We start from the raw sequence: 24,852 nt of genomic DNA on the forward strand, positions 1-24,852 counted from the left end.
GACACAACACAAGAGGTTGGGTTCATGCTCTTTGTGCTGTCGTGTTTCTTTGATCTCTTCTTCAGCTTGCCAGGTACCTCTGATGCTCCTGAGCTGTGGGGTTAGCACTCTTGGTGAAAGTGATGGGCTGCTTCTGACCCTGAATTCTTGCACCTATGAACCCACCATTCCCTGGTTGTCTAAATTCATCCAAGTGCAGGAGGCTTGAAGTCTGTGTAAAAAGGAAAGTTAAAAGAACCTGTGAGAGGGTTGGTACATTGCTCCTACGTGGAAGGAGGAGCGCTGCTATTTGGTGAGGTAGTTTATGAACCATAGAAAAATAAAGCCACCCACCTTAATCTCCTCCCTAGTCCATGTACAGTCTCCATCTGTGCACTGAGGCCTTCAAGATGAGGCTGGGCAACACACCCTGAGCTGGCCCTTCTTTGTGCAGAAAATCAGACCATGGACCTTCAAGGATTCCTTGCAGCATGAATTTTCATCCCATTTGTGTTGCTGAGAATCTGATACCGCATGTCCACGTACACATGGATGTTCCAGTTCTGGTAGCAATACCACCTCAGAGCATTGGAGCTATATGATATCAGTGTCTTCCCTTGGCAAGGACTGACTGAGATGAAAGTGGAAATAAGCGTTTATAAAATTTCCCCTTTCAGATTTCCATAAATGAGAGCAGTGCATTTCAACTTGAGGAAGAGATTAGTTCAGTGATATGTCTTACAAACTTTATGGATTTGGGTTTTTTCTTACATAACTGCAGCTTAGATTTGGGGGCAGGGAAGAAGGGACAAAGATTATGGAAGGGTGAAGAGCCAGAGATGAATCGTTGGGAGAAGTAGAGTAGGTGAATGGAAGCCTTGTCTTTATTCAGGAGAGGAAAGCCACATTTCTATACATAGAAAGTTACCCCCTCTGAAGTGGGTAGAATTTGTTCTTAAAGAAGGATAATCTAGAAACATGTCTTGAAGTCTTGAGCCTGGGCCATACTCTACTAGAAAACTGTCTCGACTATACGATAAACTACTATAGTATATACGTATGTATCTATTTAAATTTAGGCACCTGATTCATATGAGAAAAATCTCAGTATAGATAAGCTTTAAGTTGATAGTCTCTTACCACAACTGGTTGTGAAAAATACCCGAGTCCCTTTACCTTAACCAGTTAACAATAAAGCATACAGCCTTATGATTTACTTGGAAGTTAATTCTGTCTTGGCAATAGCTCCACGTTTCTTGCTAAACCCAGTTTGGAAGTAGCATGCACTTTAGTGGTTTTCTGACACATTGTGGGAACTGAGTTGAATTTAAATTGCTTGTTGTGCTGCAGAGTTTTTTCTGTGCTGATAACTGGAGGATGGACAAGAGTTAGTGGAATTTGTGCTCTTTGTGGTGGAGGGCTTGTCAAGTCTTATCCAACTGCACCCTAAGCTAATCTTACTGCTGGGGTTTTGTATTGCGAGAACTGATTGGTGGCTGCAAGAGTAGGGAACTTGTGTTGGTTTTCTTCTGTTCTTCCCTTTGTATACTGGATTTGCAGTCTGCTTGCTCTAATTTTTCTTTTCATTGCCTTTCTGTGGTAGGGAAGAATAGCCCTGTTTGGGTTCTGTAGAAGATTTTGTACTCAAATGACATCAGGTCAGTGCATACGGTAGCAGAGAGAGAACCATGACTAATGTCACATTGTGGGGGTCATTTTTCCTTCTAGCTCCTTACAAGTAGTGCAGTGTAGCATAGTATCTGTTTTAATACACTGTATGTTGCTGGATCCTTACTGTGGCAAGAATCCTTTTGGAGATATTCGTTCCCGTCTCTGATCAGCCCCAGCTTTGTTTCTCTGACTTGCATGGATGGGCATGTTTGTTGTCAGTACCTAATGCTGGCAGAGGCTACTTACTTTCCTCCCCTGTGTCAGAGCTCAGAGATAGTAACTCCTTGCAGTGGGCTGTAGCATGTATGTAAATGGCTTTTTATCAGCCTGTTCTCTCTGTGTGACATCTCCCACGATAAACGCTCCCACGCAGACTGTGTTAGGATGGCTCTTGCCATTTGATTAAATGCTGCTTGTATATGAATGTCAGTGGATTGTACTGGACTTTTTTTGCAGGGCCCTCAGCCCTACTTTGCACTTAAGGGGATGGTGGCTCTGAAATGCAGACTTCTTAAAATTTATTTTCACTTAAGGGGAATGACTAGAAGTTCAGAGGTAGATTAAATGGAGACAGATACAAGAAGAATATTTGTAGGTTATTTGTTCTGGCTGGAGTGCTGGATACTTTTGGTTTGTTCTTTTGCTGTAGAGAGAGTTAATGTGCATTTTTTCCCTTTACTCATTACAAAGTGACAGGGTTGGAAAATGGAAGCATCAAAATAATAGGAAAACAACTCATGATACAAAGACAGAGACTTCATAGATGGACTAGAGACAAAATCGGTTATATCTGGATGCTGTACAAGGTGTTCAAGAAAAAAAGAAAACACAGATTGGGCATTGGTTAAAAGCAGCAAAATGATTGTCATCCACATCCCACACACCCTGTCAGTTTGAAATAAATTCAGTCCTCCTGCTCTACTCTGGGCTGTATTTTCAGAGGTGAAAGGTATGGATATGTGTTCCTCCAAGATACAGATCTTTGAGGGAATACACCATATATACTTCTGGCTTGGGAGAGGGCAGAAGGAGTGGGGAGCCACGTCCCGAGCTTGAACCAGGGAGGCGTTTTCTCAGCCCACTGAACTAACTGCTCATGTCTGGCTCAAATGTAGGACATGAGATAGGGAAACTCCTAGCAGAGTAACCAAGGGGACAAAACAAATGTTGAACATTAGAAGTAAACAAAGCTAACACTGCCTGGGAACCTTGGGCTCTTCCAGCATGAGCGCCCAGACTGTATCGTACATCATGGGGAAGCCTGGCTGCCCATTGCTGCCTCACAGCAGTTTGTGAAGACTCCTGGAATGGGCAGAGCTGAGGTGTCTCCCGGGCTGTGGAAGTCCAGGAAAGCATGGCTGGTGCCTGTGGTGGGTCCTCCCGCATCCTTTGCCACCTGCTGCAGCAGTTGAAATAACTTCATTGGAAGGCTGTCTGGACAGTTGAATTCTTTTCTTCTTTTGTCACCTCTGTGGATCTGTGTCAAGAACACTAGGATTTTGTATTACATCTTACATATTTGTTATTAGGGGATGTTGTTATATATAAAAAATTTACTGGAAAGTATGTGCTGAACTTTTTGCAGCCTGTGTTGGGCTACTGGGCATCAGTACATATGGTTGTGATTGGTGAAGATCCAAGTTTTCAAGCAGTGGTGTCTTGTAGAGATCCAGTGTGGCATGAGAACCTGTACCAATCAGAGTAAAATTGGTATGTGGATGTGTAGCCTATCCAAATAGGTTTAAGGATATAAAGGATGTCAGTGTGATGCCAGACTAAGGGTCTGATAGTAGAAGTTTTTAATGTAGGGACCAGTAGCTGTGGATCTGCAATTAACATACTCTCTGTCTGTTGGTGGTGTTGGATAATGATACAAGAAAGAAGTTTAGTAGTACAAAGCCCAGGGTTTTTTCCTTCCTTTGGAAAGGGAATGATCTTGTGGCTGAGTCTCTTGTGCCTTGCCAAGAGCTTGCTGTTTGTCCATAAGCAATCTGCATGTGCTAAGATTTTCCAAGAGAGGCCTCAGATTTTCCGACTTAGTTTCTGTATCATTTTCCAGTTAGGGTTTTTTGTTGTTTGTTTGTTCCCCCTCAGCGCTGCTTACTGAAAGCTTCACTTGAAGTAGCAGATGCCTAGAAATTATCAAATTCAGTGCCAGGCTGGCGCTGAATTGAAGCACCCAAGATCTATAGCCATCTTTGGAAATACAGACCCTAATTTCTCTGTTTGCTGATTCCTACGAGAGGGACTATGTGTCCTGTCTTCATAAAGTGTTTGAAAGGCACTGTAGGAGTGTGCAGTGGCACTGTGTGTTAGAGCAGCATGACAAAGATGCCTTGCATGTGTAGGAATTGTATTTTCCTGGGGGCAGTGTCCTGAAAGTCATCAAAACAAGAGGGAAACCCACATATGGAAAAGCCTTCCTGTCAGCTGGTAAATTAAGAATGATATGGCCATACTGCTGTTGGTGGGCTTCAGTTAAAGAAGATGTTGCCATTTTTCAGGTTTGTCGCTGGAGCGCTCAACCAACTCAATTGCCTCGCGTGCTCGACTGTGTGAAAGGGAGGAGGAGGTAATGGCTTGTTTTGAGAGAGCGTGTGTTATTGCCCAGGTGTACTTGCAGGAGCTTGAGAAGGTAAGAAGAAATGTACTTAGGGTGTTGCCTGGTGGCCTGCATGGCATTTCCAGGGTTTTGACAGCAAAAATTAAAAAATGGAGAAATGTCAAGTGATCATAGCAAGGAGTATGAAAACAAGTTGGAAAGAATGAAGTATCTCAGTAAAATAATTTCCAAAACAGCAGTTTAGCTGGTCTCTACCTGTTTTCTCTGACAATGAGGTCTGAAAACCAGTTTTGTCTGTGGTAAAGCACCAAATACTTCAGATATGCATGGGTTGGGTCTCAAGTTTAGCCCTTACTAAAGAGGAGCTATGAACTTTACATGGCAAGTCCTGGCATGAAGGAACTCAAGACATTTTACATACCTGCTGTGTAAATGATACACAGTAGTGGATATTGAGATCCCTAACGAGCTGAAAGAAACCTTTTGGGGTCAGCTAAAGCAGTTTAATTGCGAGTACTTCACCTTTTCCAAGTGAACCTTGAGGAATCTAGATCATCAGAAGCTAGATCCTCTATCCCTGGAAGTGTTCAAGGCCAGGCTGGATGGGGCTTGGAGCTGCCTGGTATAGTGGAAGGTGTCACTGCCCATGGCAGCGGGATTGAAGCTGGGTGATCTTGTAAGGTCCCTTCTGACCCAAACCATTCTGTGGCTCTGTGATGAGTAGCAAGTAACTGCTCAGCCCATGGTTGGTGGCCCTCCACTGAGCCATGCAGATTGTGTGCCACTGATTGGCTGTTCCCATGCAAACTTTGCCTAGCTGAATTTTCAGGACATACCATGTGCTTCCATGCCCTTCCTTTGCCACACATTAGGCTTGACATTGGCAGTGCATGTTACCTGTCCTGTAACTCAAAGGCCTTTGACCTGACCAGATACTTCTGCTCTTCTCAGTAGCAAAGGTGTCTTTCTGTCTCAGGTTTTGTTTTTAATTGCATCGAAACAAGAAAAAATAAGCTTAGTGCATGTATAACAATTCATTAAGAAAGCCAACTAACAAGTGGCCTGCTCTGTTTCTCTACAGAAAAAAAAGGAATAGTTTTTAAATTTAAAATGTTACTGTCCTTCCATTGTGGAAGGATGAGTTCCTGCCAGTGCTGGACACTGTAAATTTTTTTTACTGACAGCTTGGGTCTGTGGAGAAGGGAAAGGGTCTGACCTGTAATTCATTCACTTAGAATCAGAGAATCAGTAAGGTTGGAAAAGACTGCTGAGTTTACTGAGACCAGCTATTAATTCAGCACTACCGTGTTTGCCACTAAACCATGTTGCTAGGTGCCATGGTCCCCGTGCTTTTTGAACACTTCCAGGGATGGTGATTCCACCACTTCCCTGCACAGCTTGTTCCAATTCCTCACCACTCTCTCAGTGAAGACGTTTTTCCTAATATCCAATCTAACCCCCCCCCCGGCACAAATTGAGTACATTTGCTCTTGTCCTGTCTCCTGGGAGGAGACCTACCCCCACCTCTCTACAAACCTCCTTTCACGTAATTGTCTTCTGGACACAGAGACAAAAATGCAGGATTGCTGATAGACGTAGTAAAAGTTCACAGTCCTTCTCCAGTCCTAAATGAAAAACCCTGCTTTGGAGAAGCAGCTTTCAGCAATGGAAGCTGCTTGTTACCGGTAAGGAAGCAAAACCAAGAGAGATTTTGATAGGACAAATAGAGGAAGGATGAAGATTCTTCCGTCAGGACTCCTGACGGCTTGGTAACTCTTAACAAATATTTATGTTATATTAAACTAGATAAACCTACTCAAACATTGTATTAATATTTCTGTGCAAGATGCTGGATCTTTGTAGTGTGAGTGGTATTTCTCAAGCTGTTGGTGTTAATATGTGGCTTTCTGCTTACTTTATTAAAGGTTGGAAAGTAATAATGGATGGTGTTTTAAAACTCGTATTGCATGCAGAATATCTCATGGAAGTAATTGTATAGTTTATTTTAAAATTGATTTTGTAACATTTTTGAATAGCTAATAAAGGTAATATTTTATTGTTGAAGATGTCACTGACTCATGAGGATCTGGCTAGTTCCAACAGTTGTCTGTATTCCCAGGTATTTCTTTTTTTTCCTCACAGACCTTAAACAACACACATTCAAGGAGTATCAAGGGCAGCAATGTGACTTACTCTGAGTTTGAACTTTCCTACTTTCTGGAAGCAGCTCTACAGAGTGCCTACGTGACTCAGTTAAAGAAAGGGTAGGTGGATGCAGATATTAATAAAATTACATAATATTGCATGTTTTGTCTCAGATGAAGACTAATTTTTTTCTCTTTATGACTTTTGGCTGCTGGCTTACCTCAAGTCTCCTCAGTGTCCTTCGTTTCTCCTGTTTGTGTCTCTCTGTCTTTCTTAAGAGTCTTAAGCATCATTTTTCCAAACCTGCAAGTAGAGTGGGGTAGAAAATTTTTCTTGTCTTGACTCAGCTTTGTTCCCTGTGGAGACAAGGGGAGTTTGACCGTAAAGAGAGAGTGGAATTTACACTGCTGTGTGCCCTTAAAATTTTCAGCCACAGCACCTGATTTAGAGTTCAGTAAAGTCTTACAAGTAGTTTCTTTCATTTGTTTGTTTGTTTGTCTGAGGTCTTAAATATCCTGATCAATGCCCCAAATCTGTGTGTTTTTACTATGGAGAATGCGTGTGGGAACAGTGCTGCTCCAGGGGATTTATTACACCTCTGAAATACAGCTCCTAGTGAACTTCAGAAGGGCAAGAGGAGTTAATATGTACAAGCCTACAGTGAATTTCACCTGTGGAAAACCTTCTCAAGAGCAGCAGAAAAGACACTGTGAAAGCCCACTTCCAGTGGTCGTTGGTGAGGACAGGCTGTTCCCAAACCAGGCCTTCAGACGTTCCCTAAACGTGTCTTCAAAACGTAATTAACTCTGGTCATCCAATGGAGAGATTTTGTCATGTAGGAGGGTGTCTCTTCAGCATGTGTAAACAGCACTTGTAAGAATCTATCCTTCCTTAGTCCTGTTCTTGCACCATATTACTCCATTTATTCTCAAGGAATCAGATACTGAGTTTCTCACTACGAACTGTCTTCACAAATATTTAACTTTGGCTTTTTTTGCCTTCACCCGCAGTCAAAGATATTTTCTCTCATTTTCTTCACTTTCTTTCCTGCCGAGTAAAATGGAGAAGAAAGCAAAAAAAAAAGAGGGAAGATTAAAAAGATGAAAACTAGGAAAAAAAATCCCAGCAAAAATTAGTTTAAATTCTTCTGTAGAAAATTTATACCGTTTTTTGATTCTGCTGGAGGAGGGTTGCTTCTTGTTTAGGGTTTTTGCTGCCTTTTTATCCCCCAAGAATGACTTTAAATGCAACTGTGAATAGCCACTGTTCTCCATGCATGTAGAGTGAAGCTGTACCTGTTAGCATATCCATGAGAGGTGCCTTCAGGTAAGCCTTGTTTGAGCCTGGAGGCGTACAAAAACACAAAGCTCAGATGTTGTGAAATGACCCCTTTAGTCAGGCAAGTACAAGTTTATGCAGAGAGAAAAGCATGGACTTGTAAAGCATAGTCTCAGTGTCCTCTTGGTATGTGGTTTTCCCAGGTGAGCTGGGGGTTGGCCAGCTGTGGCACAGTATGTGCTTTCCTAACCCTCTGCCCTTCTCATGGCAAACAAAAAAACTCGGGTCTTGCCAGTAAGCTCATTAACTATGTAGTAAAATAAAATCCCATTTAGAACATATGGCACTGATGTCCTCTAGGCACCTTTTGAATATCAAACTAGTGATCATTTTGTTCAGCAGCATTGTAAGTTCAGTCTTCATCAGTGATGCGTTCATTATATCTAGTGGGATATTTTGGCTTTTACTGTGGGCCCCTGCATGCTCCCTTCCCATGTTATTTTAATGATGGCCTTAAAAACCAAATCCCAAACAAAAACAAACCACAAAAACCCTCCAGGAAAACAATTTGAAGCAAAATACGTGTGAATTAAACTGTGCTTTGATTATAAGATGAATTGCTGCAACAGCAGCAAAATGTTCTCTGTAGCTGTCTCCTGATGAAATAGCAATGGAGCTCCTGCAGCTGGGATGGGAGTGGAATCCCATGGGCTCCTTACCTCCTTCAGTGAGAAACACCAGCCGGGGTTGGAGGGTCCGGTGGGATAAAAAGAGCCTGATGGGATGTGGCAACTTGTCCGCCCCCGCGGCTGATACTAATGTGTGGTTTTTGCCACAAGAGGGCATAAGCAGCATTGGGATATGTTAAGGAAAGGGGAGGGATACGGGAAGAAGCTTTTTAGGATGCTTCATGAGTATAATAGATTACTCCACCTGATACTGAACAGCTCAAAGAAATGCTTTTGTTCACCTTATTGCTTCCAGCGTGTTCAGGTAGGAAATAAGCCGTGGATGATGACTGCTCAAGCTGTTCTACCAGGTGGGATGTCCTTCCTCAGTCCTACGTGTGTACAAAAGGAATAGTGAGGGCTTTATTCTTGTCTCAACAGGCAAAAGAGCTGCGAGATCCAAGTGCTGTTGTTATGCTTTTGTTCCTGCTGACAGGATCAGATGTGCTCTTCTTGGAGTGTGGTCAGGGATGTCCTTTTCTCTTGCAGTGTGCAGTGGAAAGAAGGCAGCAATATAAAAGAAAGGTCCAGTCTCCCCTTCAGGTGTTGAACTGCCAGCTGTAAGGAGCAGCAAGTCTTGCAGCTGTGGCAGTCACAGATGCTTTTAATAACATGCTACTTAAAAATACTGTGTTGCTGCAGGTGCATTTCCTGCAGTTGTTTGCCATGTTGCAACCCAAGAAAGCTTTCTTTTGGTCCTCCAGTGAGGAATGTTGATGCTATGGATGCAGAACATAGGAAGGCAGATGCTGTCATACTGTAAGAGGCAACCAGTTGTCTTCATGTTATCACCTGCACTAGGTTTTGGGTCTTAGTTGGTTTGTTTGGTTTTGGTTATTTTTTGATGCAGATGTATAAACATAAGGCTCATTTCTTACTGCCTTTTCTTTAGATGCATTTTGTGTCTGCGCACGAACAGCTGTTTAAAGAGAGGGTATGGTTTGTTAGAAACCTGGGTGAGGTGCAGAGATGCAAAAGGAGGTGGGCAAAGGCAGTGGTGTTGCTGCTGTTTCTGTGCTTTGAGTACTGCTTTACTCTGGAGAGGTGACTATGCAAACTGCCGTGTAATTATCTCAAGATGGTTTGTTCTATCTCTCAGCAACTAGCCGTTTCAGCAGTAAACGAGTGGGGATAAGAACATGATCTGCTGGTGACCATGTTGTTGGGGCACTGTCTCTGCAGACCTTTGTGTCCATGGTCCACTCTTTTATTGTCAATATTTTTCCCAGCAATTTGCATAGAAAACAGTGTACTTCTTTATTTTCTTGTGTCTTAAAATTTTGTGTAGTGTTAACCGAACTATGTGACATAACTCTGATATGACTACTTTGATTCATGGACTGGTAATTCATCTATATTAACAGGGTACATGCACAAACAAAACATACTTTTATGCCAAGCTGGACTGACTGGACTTTCAAGTTGCTCTTTGTCACAGTTTGTGCCCATGATTGTCTGTGTTCATTTTTATTAGATTAGCCGTAACTGAATCCTAAACTGCACTTCATCGTGTTTTGTTCAAATGGTGCTCTGGCCACTACTGTGGCTAAAACCAAGGCAGTTTAATGATCATGTGCTTTTCTCTTCCTGTTTTTCCTCATTTCTTTTTCTGGCTTCTTAGCAATACAATAGGGGCGTATGGACTCTTCCAACTAATTTCATTTCCATGATCTAATGTTCACTTATGATGCCATGGCTTGAGGCAGCATTACCTGGGATTTCCAGGTAGTCCTCTACCCAAGTCCTGCAGGGACTCAAGATTTAGTTTCTAATCTAAGTAAGATCAAGTGTTTTCACCACTGGTTGCTGGAGGCTTTATGTCTGCATCCTCATCCAGTCATCTACATAGCGTGTATTTCTGTTCAAATACATACTTTTCTTTCTCTTAACTTCTTAAGGTCCTAATTGAAAAAAATTAATGGAACAGTGAGTCCCTTATTGTTATGGGCAGAACAATTCGTATGCCTGAAATGAAATGTGCTGGGATGGTCTCCTGCCTTGGAACAGTAGAGTGGAAAGACAAACTCCTGTGTTGGCAGAATGCTGGCAGGTGTGCTCTGTCTCCTGTCTTGGCTCAGTAATGTTCGATAAAGTTCAGAATACAAAAGCTGCCAAACCAAATCCTCAGTCCTGTAGAACTGGTATTGTTGAGAGCTCAGGGGATCGAGTGGGTGCTCTTTGATAGATCCTGACCACATGGGCACTTGTCTGGGAGGTGGTGAGTGCTGGGTGCTCCTCCTGTGCCATCCATTTTGCACTGCTGCCGTCTGTTAAAGGTGTTCCTAAGCATTTGTCATGTGCTGCATGGTTCCAGCCCTGACTGCTGCAGATGGACAGCAATTTGCCACTTATTCTTTCATTCACTTCAGTGTCTCTATTCCTTGTTTGTCTTCTCCCCTTCCCCCCATCCCAGAGCAAGGTGTTTCTACCAGGAGGCTTGTTTTATGGCCTTGTCTAAAATGTTGAACTGTAATGGTGCTTTAGTTTTCTAGAAACAGAGCTGTCTCCTTTTATCACATTCTGTAGGTTTTTCTTGTAAGTATGTGCCAAATGTGAAATTAATTGGCTTTGCAAGTGGTCACTAGTCTTCTTTCTGATGCTGGTTAATGCAGTTCATTGGCACTGTATTAAGACAAATATCATTATGCTAACAAGAAACCTAAACAAATGCATTTTTGAAAATGCTGTAGAACTGTTATCCTCCATAACTCTTCTGTCCAGCCTCTTAAGGAGTCCATGGAAGAACAGAAAATGCTGGTAGTTTTCGGTAATCAAGGAGAACAGCTGGGCAACTGAATTTTGTTTAGATGGGGGAATTTATTAATTTTTTCTGTCTGATAGTAAATACCATGTAAACAGTTCTGTTGGATTTGGTCACTACTTGTGCATAAGGTCCAGAACTCCATCTTTGTGAGTATATTCTATTCTAAGCCCACTAGAAAGTACCTGGTGTTTTGGCCCTGTCGTTGGAGAGCTTGCTGAAGTATTTAAGTCCAACTTACAAAAACTTCCTTGAGCTTTTTTCCCCTTGAGAAACTCAAAGCGCATTTTTTACTTGGGAGAAAGTGGACGTAAAAGAGACAGCATTCTGACTTTCTCTACAAGTCTTCAGTGTTTTTGCTCGTCTTACTTTCTTGCTTGCCTGTACATTGGCCATGATTAGATAGTCTATAGATTACTTCACAGCTTAAAACTGAGATTGGTATTGCTTGGAAGTAAGGCCATAAGCATTTGCATTCTGTGGCATGGTGAGTACAAGCTTTAGGGTGGCATTTTATGTAGCCAGTATTCATGGTAAACATGATCACATTTTTATCCTCCTACCCCCAAAATGATTAATTTGTTTTTTATTGTCATCAAATGTTTGCTGTTGATTCTGGAGTGCAAGAAGGTTTGCAGTGCATGAAAGCAGTCACAAATGCAGTCTGTACTGCTTACCTTCAAAATTTAATCAGTTTGACAGAAAAGGTTTTTATGGCTTTGTTTTTTTAAATTAAATTTAGCTTTTGTCTGCACAGAAAATTCTCCTGGATAAACTGAAGTGGCAGTTAATGTACCAGTACGACTGCTTATTTTGTTGTCTTGTACAACATTGCTCCTTTTCTGATAGCTTGTATTTCTTAGGGTAGCTCTGACCCTGCAGTGAATGTGCACTGAACCATTTTGCAGTTACTGTGGTGGTGGGGCCGTGTCCTTAGCCTTGAACAGCTGATAGGCTGCCAGTGTGTTAACTAATATGTCCAGTGTTTAATCTTTCCTCTCTGCATCCCTCTGAGTGCACAGACACATGATTAAGATAGCATTTGGCAACTAGTCAGCTTCAATTGCTCATGGTGTATGCAGAGTAATGTGATTTTTTTTTTTTAATTTTTGTTTTATTTAGTCTAACACTCTTATTGCAGGTTAAGTTGTGCTTGCAGACAGTTACTGCAACTTAACTTCCTGATAATAAACTGTTTAAACCACTGTAATTTCATCATGTGCCTGGACCATCAGACACAAGACATTTAAGCACCACCTAAAAGAAATCGTCATTTATAAGCATCATGTAAGCTCAGTATAATTCAAACAAGTACAGTCTGTGTGTATGAAGAGGAGATGTGGATGCTTTTAAGGAGCAGCATCTGCTTTATAAATATGAGCTACGAAAGGCTTCCAAATGTCCCCTCTGTTCATCAAATGTGAATGTGATCTTCTCTTAGGAAGCCATCTGGAGTAGGCAATGCTGCAGTCGCTGCCTTGCTCTGTGCCATTGTCCTGTCTGTGCCTCAGAGTGACTTGTCTGCTACTGCACATTCAGTGTTAGTGGTTGTTCCACGGGCTGTTTGAATATCAGGTGTGTTGCTGAGCTTTGGCACAAATATTCTGTCTGCAGTGTGCTGATTTTAGGGGTTTTTCTTTTTTTTTTTTTCTGTCTTCCCCACAGAAACATTGTGAAAGGAATGAGGAGTCTGCGAGAAATACTACGGACTGTGGAAACAAAAGCTACTCAGACCTTCAAAATGGTAAGGGGTGGGAGATGGGAGGGTGCTGCAGTCTGGTATGCAGGAATTTTCTTGATTGACCAGTGCAGTAGCACAAAAGTGTATTTGTCCTCACTTGATTGATTGCTGGTGCTTTTTTTTTCTTTTTTTCTTTTCTTTTTTTAACTTTTGGAAGTGATATGTCAAGTGATCCCCTTAATTCAAAGACCTGCCCAATTGAAACCTCCAAGCCTTCAGATTTGGGGGTGTAGGTTACTTTTGTTGGGTTTGTTTTTTGCTTTTTGTTTGTTTGATTGTTTTGTTTTCTCGTTTTCAGTGCATTTTCTAGCCCTGGTAGAAACAGAGATGTATTTAGTTTGACAGTGCTGTCCTCAGGTGACACCGTCTTGTTTTCTTTCTCAATTTCAGTGTGCATGCACACCTTTCTTCATTTGCATGTAGAAGCATTAAGTATTTCTGTCTCTTGCAGCAAGCAGTGTCTCTTCTGTAAAACCCTCCTCAATACAGTAGCGAATGATTTTAATTGTTTTAATTTTTTTTTTTTTTTTTGGTGTTGGCATTCTGCATCTTTGCATCCTTTTATCCTAAATGTCTCAGGTAAAGAAATATTTATGTTTAACTTAGACCTGTAACTGGTTCTTCCCTGTCTCCTCTTGGAGAGATCTTGTCCTTAAGTTACTCAGGAGGTGACAAGGTCAACAGCAGGCAGAATAGCAGTCTTGGGAATGAAAGCTTTGCAGCCCTAAGAGCTTTGATACTCTTACAGCTAAACTTGTACTTGGTTCTACTTTGTGTTCTGTGTCATTCCAGAGAAGTTGGGCAGGGGAGGTGGGCATGGGTTTGCATAGTGGTTTTGAGAATACAGATGCATGTGGAAGCTTGTGCAGGAAATTAGAAGAGATGACTTAAATAAATGTCCACTCAAATGGTTGCATCCTTCTCCAGACTGAGATCAGGGTTCAGCAGTATTTTTGTGCTCACCTGTTTTACCATTTTGCTGAAATGAGTTTAACCATCTGCTGCTCCTAGACTGTGACAGAATGTGGCTCAATTGCTCCTGTCCCTGTGCAACTAGGGACAGCTGTACAACACCCCTGGGGGACTTATCCCTTAGGGGAACTCTCAAGGTGTTCATTCAGTAGCTTTTCCTGGGATTTCCAAGTTGCATTTTCATTTTCTTACATTTTTAAAGAGCCGTCAAGAGGGCAAAGGGAGGAACGTGCTTAATTAAACAAGTTTTTCAAGCATGAAAGTAAAACACATGATTTTTTTCCCCCCTGATTTGTGGGATCACAGTGTTCTTCAAGCATAATGATGCTTTTTTTAGCCAAAGGCAGTAATAACATAAATCAGAGTCTTGGCCTGTTCTGGTTTGTTTGATCTTATTCAAAACAAGAGTGAAGCTAATTTACACAGCTACTGTGCTGTATATTAAAATTAAAGACACTAGAAGTATTTGGTGCTTGCCTTGTGAATGGCTTACCACAAACTGTACTCCTACTTCTGTGTGAACCAGTAGAGATCTTTCTGTTGCTGGCTTATTATTTTCCCTCCCCTCTAAGACTGTAGGAAAAAAAATATAGGAGAGTTGACTCCTCAGGGTAAAACTGACTGAATAATTACACACTGAGACGATAAAATGATAGTGGCTAATGTTGCAGGGCCTGAGGCCATTTTGCTCATAGTTACTTGCTATAAAAAGCATAGAAAAGCTTAGTTAGAAACAGACTGCTTTCTGTAACTTGTCAGTAGGAGGGCTTGGAAGGTCTTGGGGTTTCCAGGGATTTGTACGTGACGATATTTCTTTAAGACCCCATCGCACACTCAGATCACTGCCATCTATGAAGCCTTCCTTTATGATGTTTAAGAGACAGTGGTTGCTACTGTGGTTGCATTTTAGACTAATTCAGTGAATTCATGTGTGATGAGGTGGATGAAAATCAAGAGCCTTGCATCAAAACAAGTTGTTTTTCTGAAATTGATAGTAAGAACTTTAACCTCAGTGTGGTTTATTTGATCCCATAAATGTTGTGGTATGACATCTATAACATACCTGTCCTGGTATTTAAAAGAAAATGACTCTTGGTGGGCTCATAACACATCTCATAAAGTGTAAATTTCATATAAAAGACATATCCAGTAGTCAGAGAAGTTGCAAAATACAACTTACAAGTATCAGGACAGAAGGGCTGAAGTTTCAGCCTGCCCTCTGTTTTGTGCAGTATTTACTTTATAGCTTAGAGTGGCGTGCTGCTTAGAATTCACAGAAGACACCACCCATTTTGATATCTCTGAGCTTGTATGCATTCTCATCTATTTTGAGTGCAAGAAATTAGAGATTTGATGGGTGTCAGACAAGGGCAAATGCCAAAGATAGTTTTGCTAAGTGAAGTTAACTTGCCTCCTTTTGGGCCCAGTTTGCCAGCTGTGCATATGAAGTGGAAAGCAAGTATTTAAGGATCTTTCACTGCTTGATGGTAAAAAAAGTACATGTGATGTTGCTGTCTCACTGTAAAGTTCCTAAGCATCTTCCCTCCTCTGTCCTTTACTGCAACAGGAAGAGAGGAGGAGTACCAAGATGAAACTATAAAAGTCTACAAGGGAGAGTGATATTAACAGATAAAAGGTTGATCTTTTAAACCTAACACAAAAGTTGCCTCTGGTCCTGAAACTTGCATACAAAATTCTGAGGCTGAGAACATAGTGTAGTGTCATCATACTCTGTTATAGTAACTATTGTGAGATTCTCAGCAGTCCACCTGGCAATCAGTTGTCCTTGTTCACCAAAGCGTCCCTTGCTGCCAGGCCCTTTTGATGCTTTTTTCCTAGAGCATTGCAACAAGACCATGTAAATGCAGAAGTCTGGGTTTTCTGAGGAGGGAAGAAACTGACACTTTTGTAGACCTTAGCAGCTGATCTTGCTACTCCAGCTTTCTGAAAAATGGTACTGTCATGCTGGTACATCTCCTTCCCAAGGTGGAACATGGGGAGGGGTGAATGTTTTGTGTTGGAGAAGGCTTCACTGATGTATGTGTTTTTCTGTACTGTTCACTGATCTCTAGACTGCAGCCAAACAGTTAGCCCAAGTACTTCTCCATTCCCTCAGTGAAGAGTGTTACTGGAGCCCTTTATCTGATCCACTTCCTGAGTTCATGAACAAGGAATATCAGTCTTACGTTAGCAATCTTCTTTGTCGGAGGCCTGAGATGTACTCGGAAGAGAAGTAAGTGTTCATTTTTATTTCAGTTTATTGGAAGGAGGAAGGAGTGTATTTGAACACTCTTTGGTACTGCTAATTATGTCACTTCTTCATGTAGTAGTTTTGTGTCTTCTTGTTTTTCAGCTTCCCTCTAAAAAGTCTGCTGGAAAAATAAAACATTAAACTTAGAGTGATTTCCCCCCCCCCCGGAAGAAGAAAATCCAACCAAAGGGCTGTTGTTGCTATGAAATTGAAAAAATCTATTTAGGGTTCAGTATAGCTCATCTAAGATATATTGCAGAGCTTTTAATTGTGTGAACTGGCAAAGAAAGTATTGCCTAGCAAATGAATTATGCATGAGATGTTTCAAGTTACTGCTTCTCTAGTGAAATGAGAAAGAGGCTGACAGGATAACTCTTGACCTTCCTCAGAAAAATGTATTCTGTCTTTCAGTGTGTACTGCCCTCAAGACAACGTGGAAGAGGCTCTTCTCCTCCTCTTAATCAGTGAATCCATGGTAAGCCAAAAATGAGTTTGTAGTATTAATAGTGCAAAGGGATAGCTAGCATTACCATATCTCCTGGTTGGTTCTGTTTACAGAATCTTCCCTAGATAAACAGAAACAGGGGTTCAGATGCTGAGCAGAAAATGCTATCTATTTTTTTATTAGTGACACAACTTTTATTAAATGAAATGTCAGTGAAGAGTTTTGGGAATTGTCTAAGAAGAGAAAATTACTGCATTCACCATTGCTGCCTGCAGGTTCTGACATCCAGAGACTTTGTCAGTAGACAGATGTTTCCATTCATAACATCTGTGTGGATTTATGGACCAAGAATGAGAGGAAGAGAGCCTTCCCTAAAGCCAGGCATGATGGTGGTACCTGCTGTTTGGAACTGCAGGATGCAGTATTCTGCTTTCATGCCTTAGTCTGCAGTCCTTGGCTGTTTCAGCCTGGAGCGAACTTTGACAGTTTCTGATGCAGTGATACAGGGAATCTTGTGACATGCAGAAACATTCATAATAAGCTACAGTGAAATAATTAGATTTCTTCTATTTATAACATTGATGGCTTTAAAAAATCCATTTAAGAGGCAGGCAGAAGATTGGAGGAAAAATAACTGCATGGTAACCTTTGATAATTTTCATGTTCTGAGAAGATGCAAACATACAGAAAATGTGTAAGAAATGTTTTCTGAAAATGTGCAAGTGATGTGTGTTTTGCCTTAAATACAGGGTGGACACTTGTACCTCAAAGATTCAAAACCTTGGAGCATCAACAACCTTCTTAGAAACTTTTTAATAATTTTCAGACAAATTGAAAAGAGATACTGTGGAAACTTCCGGGTTTTTGCTTCCTTCAGATTTTCTTGTCTGGTTCTTCTGGCTCAAGTCCTTTCCCTTTTCCGCAAACTTCTTCAGAACAAGGCAATTTAATATTGTCTGCTTTTAAAATTTGGGGAAAAATTGAAGAGGTGGAACCACCCCAAAATATTAAATTGACTTCAAAGTCATGTACATCAGAGTGTTACTATGTGCTTTTCAGTGCTCTCTAGATTACACCTCTGTGGGACATCTGCTTTGTGTTTTCAAGGGCTTTTCTTCAGTCAGAAGGGCTTTTCACAATTAGTAGTGGAGATGGCAGGAGTGAGGGCTTGTAGAATATCATGGGCACTTGTATTAAAATCAGAAGTACTCATGTTAGTGGGTTTTGCTGGGGCTGATCCAAGCAGAAGGAAGATCGGGATCTGGAGCAGTGGCAGAACTGGCTGCTCCAGCCTTTCTGGGACTGACTTGCAGTTAGAGAGGCCACGTGGAGCCCCGAACTCCACAATCTTGTTCTGCTGAGGAGGTGAAAGTTATCCCTATCCAATAGCGTGTAAAATGGTGAGCTAACTGGTCCTGTAGCTAAGTTATGGATGAAGTCGTGTGAAAATGCTATTGATAGAAGCTGGATTGCTGTGCTAAGTTCCAGGTTAAATAAGTAAGCTTGTGTATGCTTAAATGCTGCCTCCAGTATATAGGAACTTCTGGAGGAAGATGCAAGGCATTTTGATCTGCTATGTATAAAACAAATACAAGAAGATCCTGTAGCAGAGCATTGCAGGAGCCATCTAACTGTGTTTCTGATTCTGGGGAAATGGCACATCTGAGCCTTCATCTTGCATCAGCCTTGCCACGAGTTTGTTCTAACTAAAATTCAGGACAAGTGTATAGAAATACACCTAGGAACCACGTGAATGTTCTTCCTAAGTGAAGGAACAGAGGGAGCGCTCTAATTCTTACATATGTTTGCAATCCATAAATACTTTCTTGTAGATTTTTATTACGGTACTTAGAAGGGGAAATTTTGTTTATAACAGCATTGCTGTAGGCTAGTGAGTTTTCTCATGTACAGGTTTGTTGTTTGTTTGAAGTTTTGGTTTTTGGTTTTGTGAATTTTTTTTTTTCCTTTAAAAAACTTACAGAAGGTCGTGGAATGAGTTAACAGGAAGCAGATTTCTAACTGAGGTCTTTCCCTAATGATATGATGTTAACAACTGGATAAAACATTTTCCTTCCTGGAGAGAATGTCAGTGCCAAGTGGTAGTGATATGTTTCTGTAGGCCAATAAGCAACATAGTTGGATTTTGGCTGGATTAGGTGTTCTTTCAGTACTTTCAATTATGAACCCCTTAAAACGAAACAGAAATAAGCAATTACGTTGGCTACTCTGACACTTTGGTCTATCAGAGCAAAACTCACCAGAATGGTACTTCTCCTGTCTGACAAAGGGCAGCCAGGCCATTTTAACTCTCTTGCAGGACTGTAAATCCAAACAGCTTCTTCACACGCCCGTTCCTGACTCCTCCCACTCCAAAATGACCTTGAAGGGGGACAAAACTAGGGGAAGGAGGGACAGAAAAAATTGTCAGCCTGTGCAGGGGACACAGAGCAAAGATGTACTGGGGAGGAGCATGAATCATCAGAGAACCTCAAAGTAAATACGTGCTGAAAAGGAGACATGGTACTTTTTCAAGAAGTATACACCTGGAACACCTTTGCTGCGGAAATTCACTCTGTTTTTGTGTTTGACTTGCATTCCTAAGGTGAAGCTGACATCTACTTTGCCAGGACCTGTGTGACTACCAAGGAGATCTTATGGGGGAGTAGAACTGTTCCTGTAAAGGGGAGAGCAGGAAATTGCCTTGAGGTTCTTGAGAGCCAGATCCTATTTCTCACCAAACCTTCTCTGGCTCTTAATGGTGGAGGGTTCTGGCTTGTGATTACTTCTTATCACTTTCCCTTGCATTGCAAGGCAGCCAGTTTGCATATTATGGTGGGATGAAATGAGAATAAAGGGGCAATTAAGGGTTCCTTCAGTATTTCACTCACTCTGCCTTTGAGCCTGTGTACATAAAAGGTTTTCAAATGGCCAAATAACATGGTAGCCTCTTTCATGGTTCTGAAGGTGCTTCTGTGGATGTATTAACACTTACAGTGAAAGCTTGTAGCCTGTTTTGCCCTGGCACTCTCACAAATTGCATCCTGTGTTCTTTATGTCCTGTTAAAAATGGGAGTCTGTTTTCATAAGCTGAGGCACCTCAGTAAACAATGAAAAGAATCCTGGTTGTTGAACTTGGCAAACGTTCCTTCTCTGTGCCAGCTGTTTCTTAGTCACAGCCTTTGGCTGTACAGTTCTCATGCGGGAATCTAGTGAAACTAATCAGGCAGCCTGAAGCTTGCCACAGTCAGGGCTGTCTTTATGGGAGTTTGGGCCTCCTGGCTACTCTCTCATTCCTTTTGTATAGCATAAGTTATGGTATGGATGGGCTGTGTTTCTGAGAGGGGGGAAAACGCTCTCCTTCAGACCAAGAAGGCCAGCTGGTGACGGCCATTACAAGCTCAGGCTGTGGCAGAATGATGTGTTCCTATCACATGTTGGAGAAAAATGGACCTGCCTATTTTTAAACGACTAGTCCTCCTTCTTACTGTGTTTAACCCATCTAAACCAGTGCCACTGTTTGTGAGGAGAACTGAGGACATCTTGTGACTTGCTGGAGTGTGATTTTTCTGCATCACCTATTAGTGGGAACAGGACTGGTTCCACCATCAGGGACTTCGGTGCTTTGAGCTGCAGGGTGTAGACAGAGAAGGTTTGGCATGACTAACCCTGCAGGTTTGTTTAATAGCCATTCTCAGGAGTATTCAGAGTTGACTGCACTGCCTTTAAAGTTACCCAGAAGCTTCTCAGAGCCAGGAATGGAACACTTCATATTACTTTTCGTGTTTACTTTTGAGGTTAAAAAAGGAAAAAGTTCTTTGTTTGCATTGAGAAACCTTCCCTTCTGGAATCTGAGGTCCAGCGTACAGTCTGAAATGCCTTTATTCAGTGCTAGCAATGCTGGCTCTTAACAGCTGGGGATTTTGGCTGATGTGGTCCACCAAACATACTAGGTAACATGGTTTATTTTTTTTGGCTCTGTATTCACTCATATTGGAAGTGAAGCTTCTTGTATCCAAAACGAATAAATTCTGTGCCTGTGTAACAAAGATTAGAAATGTCATCCCCATCTTATCTCTGATTTGAATCCCTAAAGGCGATTTGACCTTGGAGGGCCTGAGAGCATGGAACAGATGGTGAGGGGGGAAGTAGGATACTGGGACTTGTCCTGTTCTTTTTACTGGTGAGAACAAACTCATGGCTGTGAGCATGCCTTTAACAGAACAACATTTAACCTATGTATTTTTAAGCACAAAAATAAATAAAACTTGTTAGCTCTACAGTTCCTAGTTTTATAAAATAACGCTGTCCAACAAATACGTTGGTGGAGAAGAATCTCTGGTTGCTTTTGTAGGTTGGTTTTTCCTTTTTTTCCTTTTTTCCTTTTTTTTTTTAATGGCACCAAGCCCAGTGATGATACAACAGCTGGATTCCCATCATGACTATTTTACTGAGGGCCATTGGACTATGGCAGCTGAAAGAGACAACTGGGGGACGGGGTTGCCTGCTCTGTTGGTTCCTGCCAAATTGTGGTTGTGCACTTACAGTAGCAAATCTGGCTGTCTCTTTAGCTGGTTTGCAAAAGTTATGTGTTTGGGACCTGCAGAGATGGACTGCAGGATGTTTCTAGTGGGAAATACACTACCTCTGCTAGTTACCTCTTGAATAAATGGTTCTAATGTGAGTTGCTGGAGAACAGAATATGAGAGCTTTTTTTCTTCTGCTTTGCAGTAGTAAGTCTTGTTTCCAAATGTGCAAGGAGGATTTAAATTCTTGGAAGATAGCTTTCTAAATCCAGATAACTGTTAGCAAAACCCAAGATAGTATCCATAAACAACCTTCCTTACTTTCTGCTTCTCTCTGTTCCTTTCGTGTAGGGTCATTTGGCAGCTTTGGATGGGGGGCGTATGTCTGCGTTGCTTTCGGTGATGTTTCCAGAATTAGTTCTGCTACAGTACAAGGTGTTAGAATGCACCTGAAACATGTAAAACGTATCTATATGGTCACATTGAATAAGCAGTTATAATGGGCTGTTTTGATGAGACATCTGAACTGGGCACCAGTAACCTGTGGTCTTTTGATTACCAGAAATGAGACAGATGCCATGCTGTTCACAAGGAGATAAGTTTTCATTTGCTGTGCTTCTGGTCTGAAGTGGAATGAGTTGTAGTATCTGAGAGAAATTTTTTGAGTTCCTGGGGCATGGTTAGTCCTCCCTGTTCTAATGTACACGTCATTTTCACAGCAGCTTTGCAGTCAACCCTGAATACTTTCTTTGCATATGTTAGTGAGGGAAACCTTCGGGTGCTGTGTAGAGATGATCAATAGCTTAGGCAAAAAGTCTGTAGCCTCATCCATTGAATGGGTTCTTGCCATTATGAAGAATTCATTCATTTTGTTGGCAGTACAGGCAAAACAACCAGAAGGGAGACCCAAAGGATATGGTATAAATATTTCCCAGCTCTTAGCAGAAAAGGCATCAATTGCATGATTTCAAAGGCCTGTTGTCAATCTTACACACACAGCATTTGTTTTTCTCTCTTAATGGTAGTATTGAATCACACCAATTACATTATTACAGTACACTGTGTAAAACATGCTGCCGTTCTGTATAGATGGGTTGCAGTGGATCTGGCAATTATGTCTATTATGAAAAGACACAAGTTGAACATTCAAATGCCCATGAATTAGGGGGCAGGCAGCAGGCACTCATTAAAGATTTTAATTGCTTTCTTTTTCTTCTTTGGAAAAAAGCAGGGGAAGCCATGTTTCAAAGTGAGCAATTAAAGGATACTTCATAGCTAATTGCTGTGAGAAGGGGCTGCTACATGGAATATCTCTATTGTAATTCATACGATTGCTTGACGTTTTATTAAGAAGCACATCTTTGTACTATGGTAAAATTTAATTTTCTGCAGCGTAACTGTGTGCGTAATAACTGCTGAAGTAATGGCTGTTTGGATTTGCTGTGGCTCTTTTCCTTTGTTGCTGAAATAAACAAGCCATAAATAAGCATCACTGATGTACAGCAAATCCTCTGTGGACAGGGGGCTTATCCAGTTTGCAGGTGAGCGTACTGTGTACGTGCATGGGAAGGTCCAAGCTGCGTGTAGCTCAGCATGGCGGGCACTTGCAAAGGCAGAGGTGTTCCCTGCTGTCAGCATGGGTCTGAAAGTCCCATATGGTGCCATTGCTGTGTTTGGAGCCAGACTGAAAGGCCCTGCTGACCCCCAGGTTCTGTGCCCTGTCAGATTCAGAGACACCACCATGGCTGAATGCTGGCTTAGCTCAGGGCCACCAGCCTGGGCTGCAGCCTCCTGGGCATGTGTGGCCTGTAGGTGGGCTGTGTCACTGGGCTGTGGAAAGGGGGGCTGGAGATGCTCAATGTCCTAGGTCAGGCCTCACTACAAAATGTGTCCAGTCTCCCCAGATAGGATTGGTGTCATGTCTGAGCCACCTACATGCACAGCTAATTGTGCCTAATGCATCCCAAAATATGCAAATGTGATGCAACTCTGGGTTGCTCGATTACCTTGGAATACTTGAGAGGGGAATTGACTGTATATTTTTGCCTTTATAATGCAAGTTATGCTAATTCCCAGTGGTGAAGCTTGTGTCGGTAGCACTGGTGACCTTCTCCATCCCACAAAACAGCCTTGAACAGAGCTTCTCTTGATGATGTGACTCATCATCTCTCTCCATCCTGCTTGTGTGCTGTGAGGCATGTCTGTGTGACAATGGGAACAGCTTAAAGGGAATAGTCTTGGTGAGGGTGTTGAAAATGTATTTGTAGCTATGTTTTGCTGCTGCTAATAGTGGAGGAGGAGGAAATAATGCAGTAGGACAAATTGAAATTGCTGCTCATGTTACGGATCCGCTGCTTGAGACCAGTGTTGTACAAATAACCTTTTTCTCAGTTGTGTTCAGGAAAACTAGTGGTCTGACACAACAGAAACACAGGTATTAAAAAAATGGTGGTGTTAATAGCTTAGAATTTTTGCATTCTCATATGCAAAATGAGGTGCCTCTCTGTGTACCTTTCTGTAGGTAAAATTCCGCATCCCACAGAATGGGTGTATTCTTTATTGCATAACTCTGCAACTGTTTTGCACCTGTACTTGCCAGTGACTGTCAGGATTTCTCACTGACAAACTAATACTTACAAAAATGTAAACAAAGGCAAAGAAAAAAAAAAGTTAGTGGTGGTCTGGGTGACAGCAGCCTGTCTTCTGTGAGAGGTGGGTCACAGAAACATGCCCTTTTCCTGAGTGGGTTCAGGAAACTGCGATTCACATTCCCTTTGCTGACTTCTGTACGTACACTGCAGTGGTACCTTGAGCCTTAGGATGGTATTGTGTTAGAGACATTCCATGTTCTTGCTACTGTTCAGTCAGGTTTTTATGAGGTTTGCATCTTTTGGTTTTGAGGTTTGTGGGGTTTTTATGTCTCTGTGATAATGTGGGCTCTTGATTTATTATTTTAGAGCAGCTGGAATTAGCAGTTGGGAATAGGTTCAGTATTGAAGAAATTGTGGAGATAGAAGTAACAATGACTTTGCTAGTGGCAACTTTTATGCATACAAGCGTAGAGAGTGATAGATTGCAGAGACCTTCTGTGGCTTTGAGATTTAAAAGCTTGAGCAAAATCAGTAGGTTTATGACCTTCTTGGAAAGAATATTCATCATGCCTATGAATATGTTGCATTTAACTTGTCTTGGGTAAAGTATGATATGTACAGTATGTTCAGTATGACTGCAGTTTTAGAATGTTGCATCCTTGTAATATGCCCTATATTCCTGCTTTTGCAGGATTGGGCTGTGTTCTTCCTTCTAGTACCAGTATCTGTGGCAAAACTTGATGGACAGTCATGAGTTTTAATTAATTTTCTGTATGTGCTAATGCATCCAGTTAAAAAAAAAAAAAAAGGCATCAGGCTGTAGCTGACTGTAATGGGAGGTTGATGATTACAGAGCATGGGGGTGCTAGCTCAGTAGCTGTTTGCTACAAACAGTTGTCATAACTGTGTAACCAGTGCAGAAAAAACTGTAGGAGGATTCACTTGGCAATAAGGATCATACAGTACATGCCTTTTACTTAACTCCTTTTTTCCTTTTAAAGTAGCAGTCTTATGTTAAATCCAAACAGAGCTTAAACATCTATTTATTTTTTTATTCTTACCTATTTCTGCTAATAAAGGTAGACAAGCTATGCCTCTGTATTCTGGTTGCAGAATTTTTAAAGTTGGTTTCATTCTGTCATGCAGTCTGTTGTTCTGAACTATTTTTTTAAGTGCAAGTTACATCGTTTGCAGTAGCATGAGA

At 41.6% G+C, this 24,852-nt stretch overlaps 1 protein-coding gene across 5 annotated transcripts in view; it reads left to right on the forward strand.

The window, feature by feature from the left end:
* TTC7A (tetratricopeptide repeat domain 7A) overlaps positions 1-24,852 on the forward strand; it is a gene marked incomplete at its 5' end in the record, with an annotated part of 166,584 nt that overhangs the window by 16,603 nt on the left and 125,129 nt on the right. For 3 of the 5 annotated variants that reach the window (XM_082302416.1, XM_082302418.1, XM_082302420.1), the window contains 5 exons: positions 4,155-4,285; positions 6,356-6,477; positions 12,791-12,869; positions 15,911-16,071; positions 16,501-16,564. In XM_082302416.1, the coding sequence (XP_082158542.1) occupies positions 4,155-4,285; positions 6,356-6,477; positions 12,791-12,869; positions 15,911-16,071; positions 16,501-16,564 (557 nt within the window). Of the gene's footprint in view, positions 1-4,154; positions 4,286-6,355; positions 6,478-12,790; positions 12,870-15,910; positions 16,072-16,500; positions 16,565-24,852 lie in introns of those variants that run through there. The other 2 variants (XM_082302417.1, XM_082302419.1) reach the window with 2 other exon arrangements.

This window comes from Coloeus monedula, assembly GCF_965178545.1.
Source record: "Coloeus monedula genome assembly, chromosome: 2".
NCBI classification, from domain to species: Eukaryota; Metazoa; Chordata; class Aves; order Passeriformes; family Corvidae; genus Coloeus; species Coloeus monedula.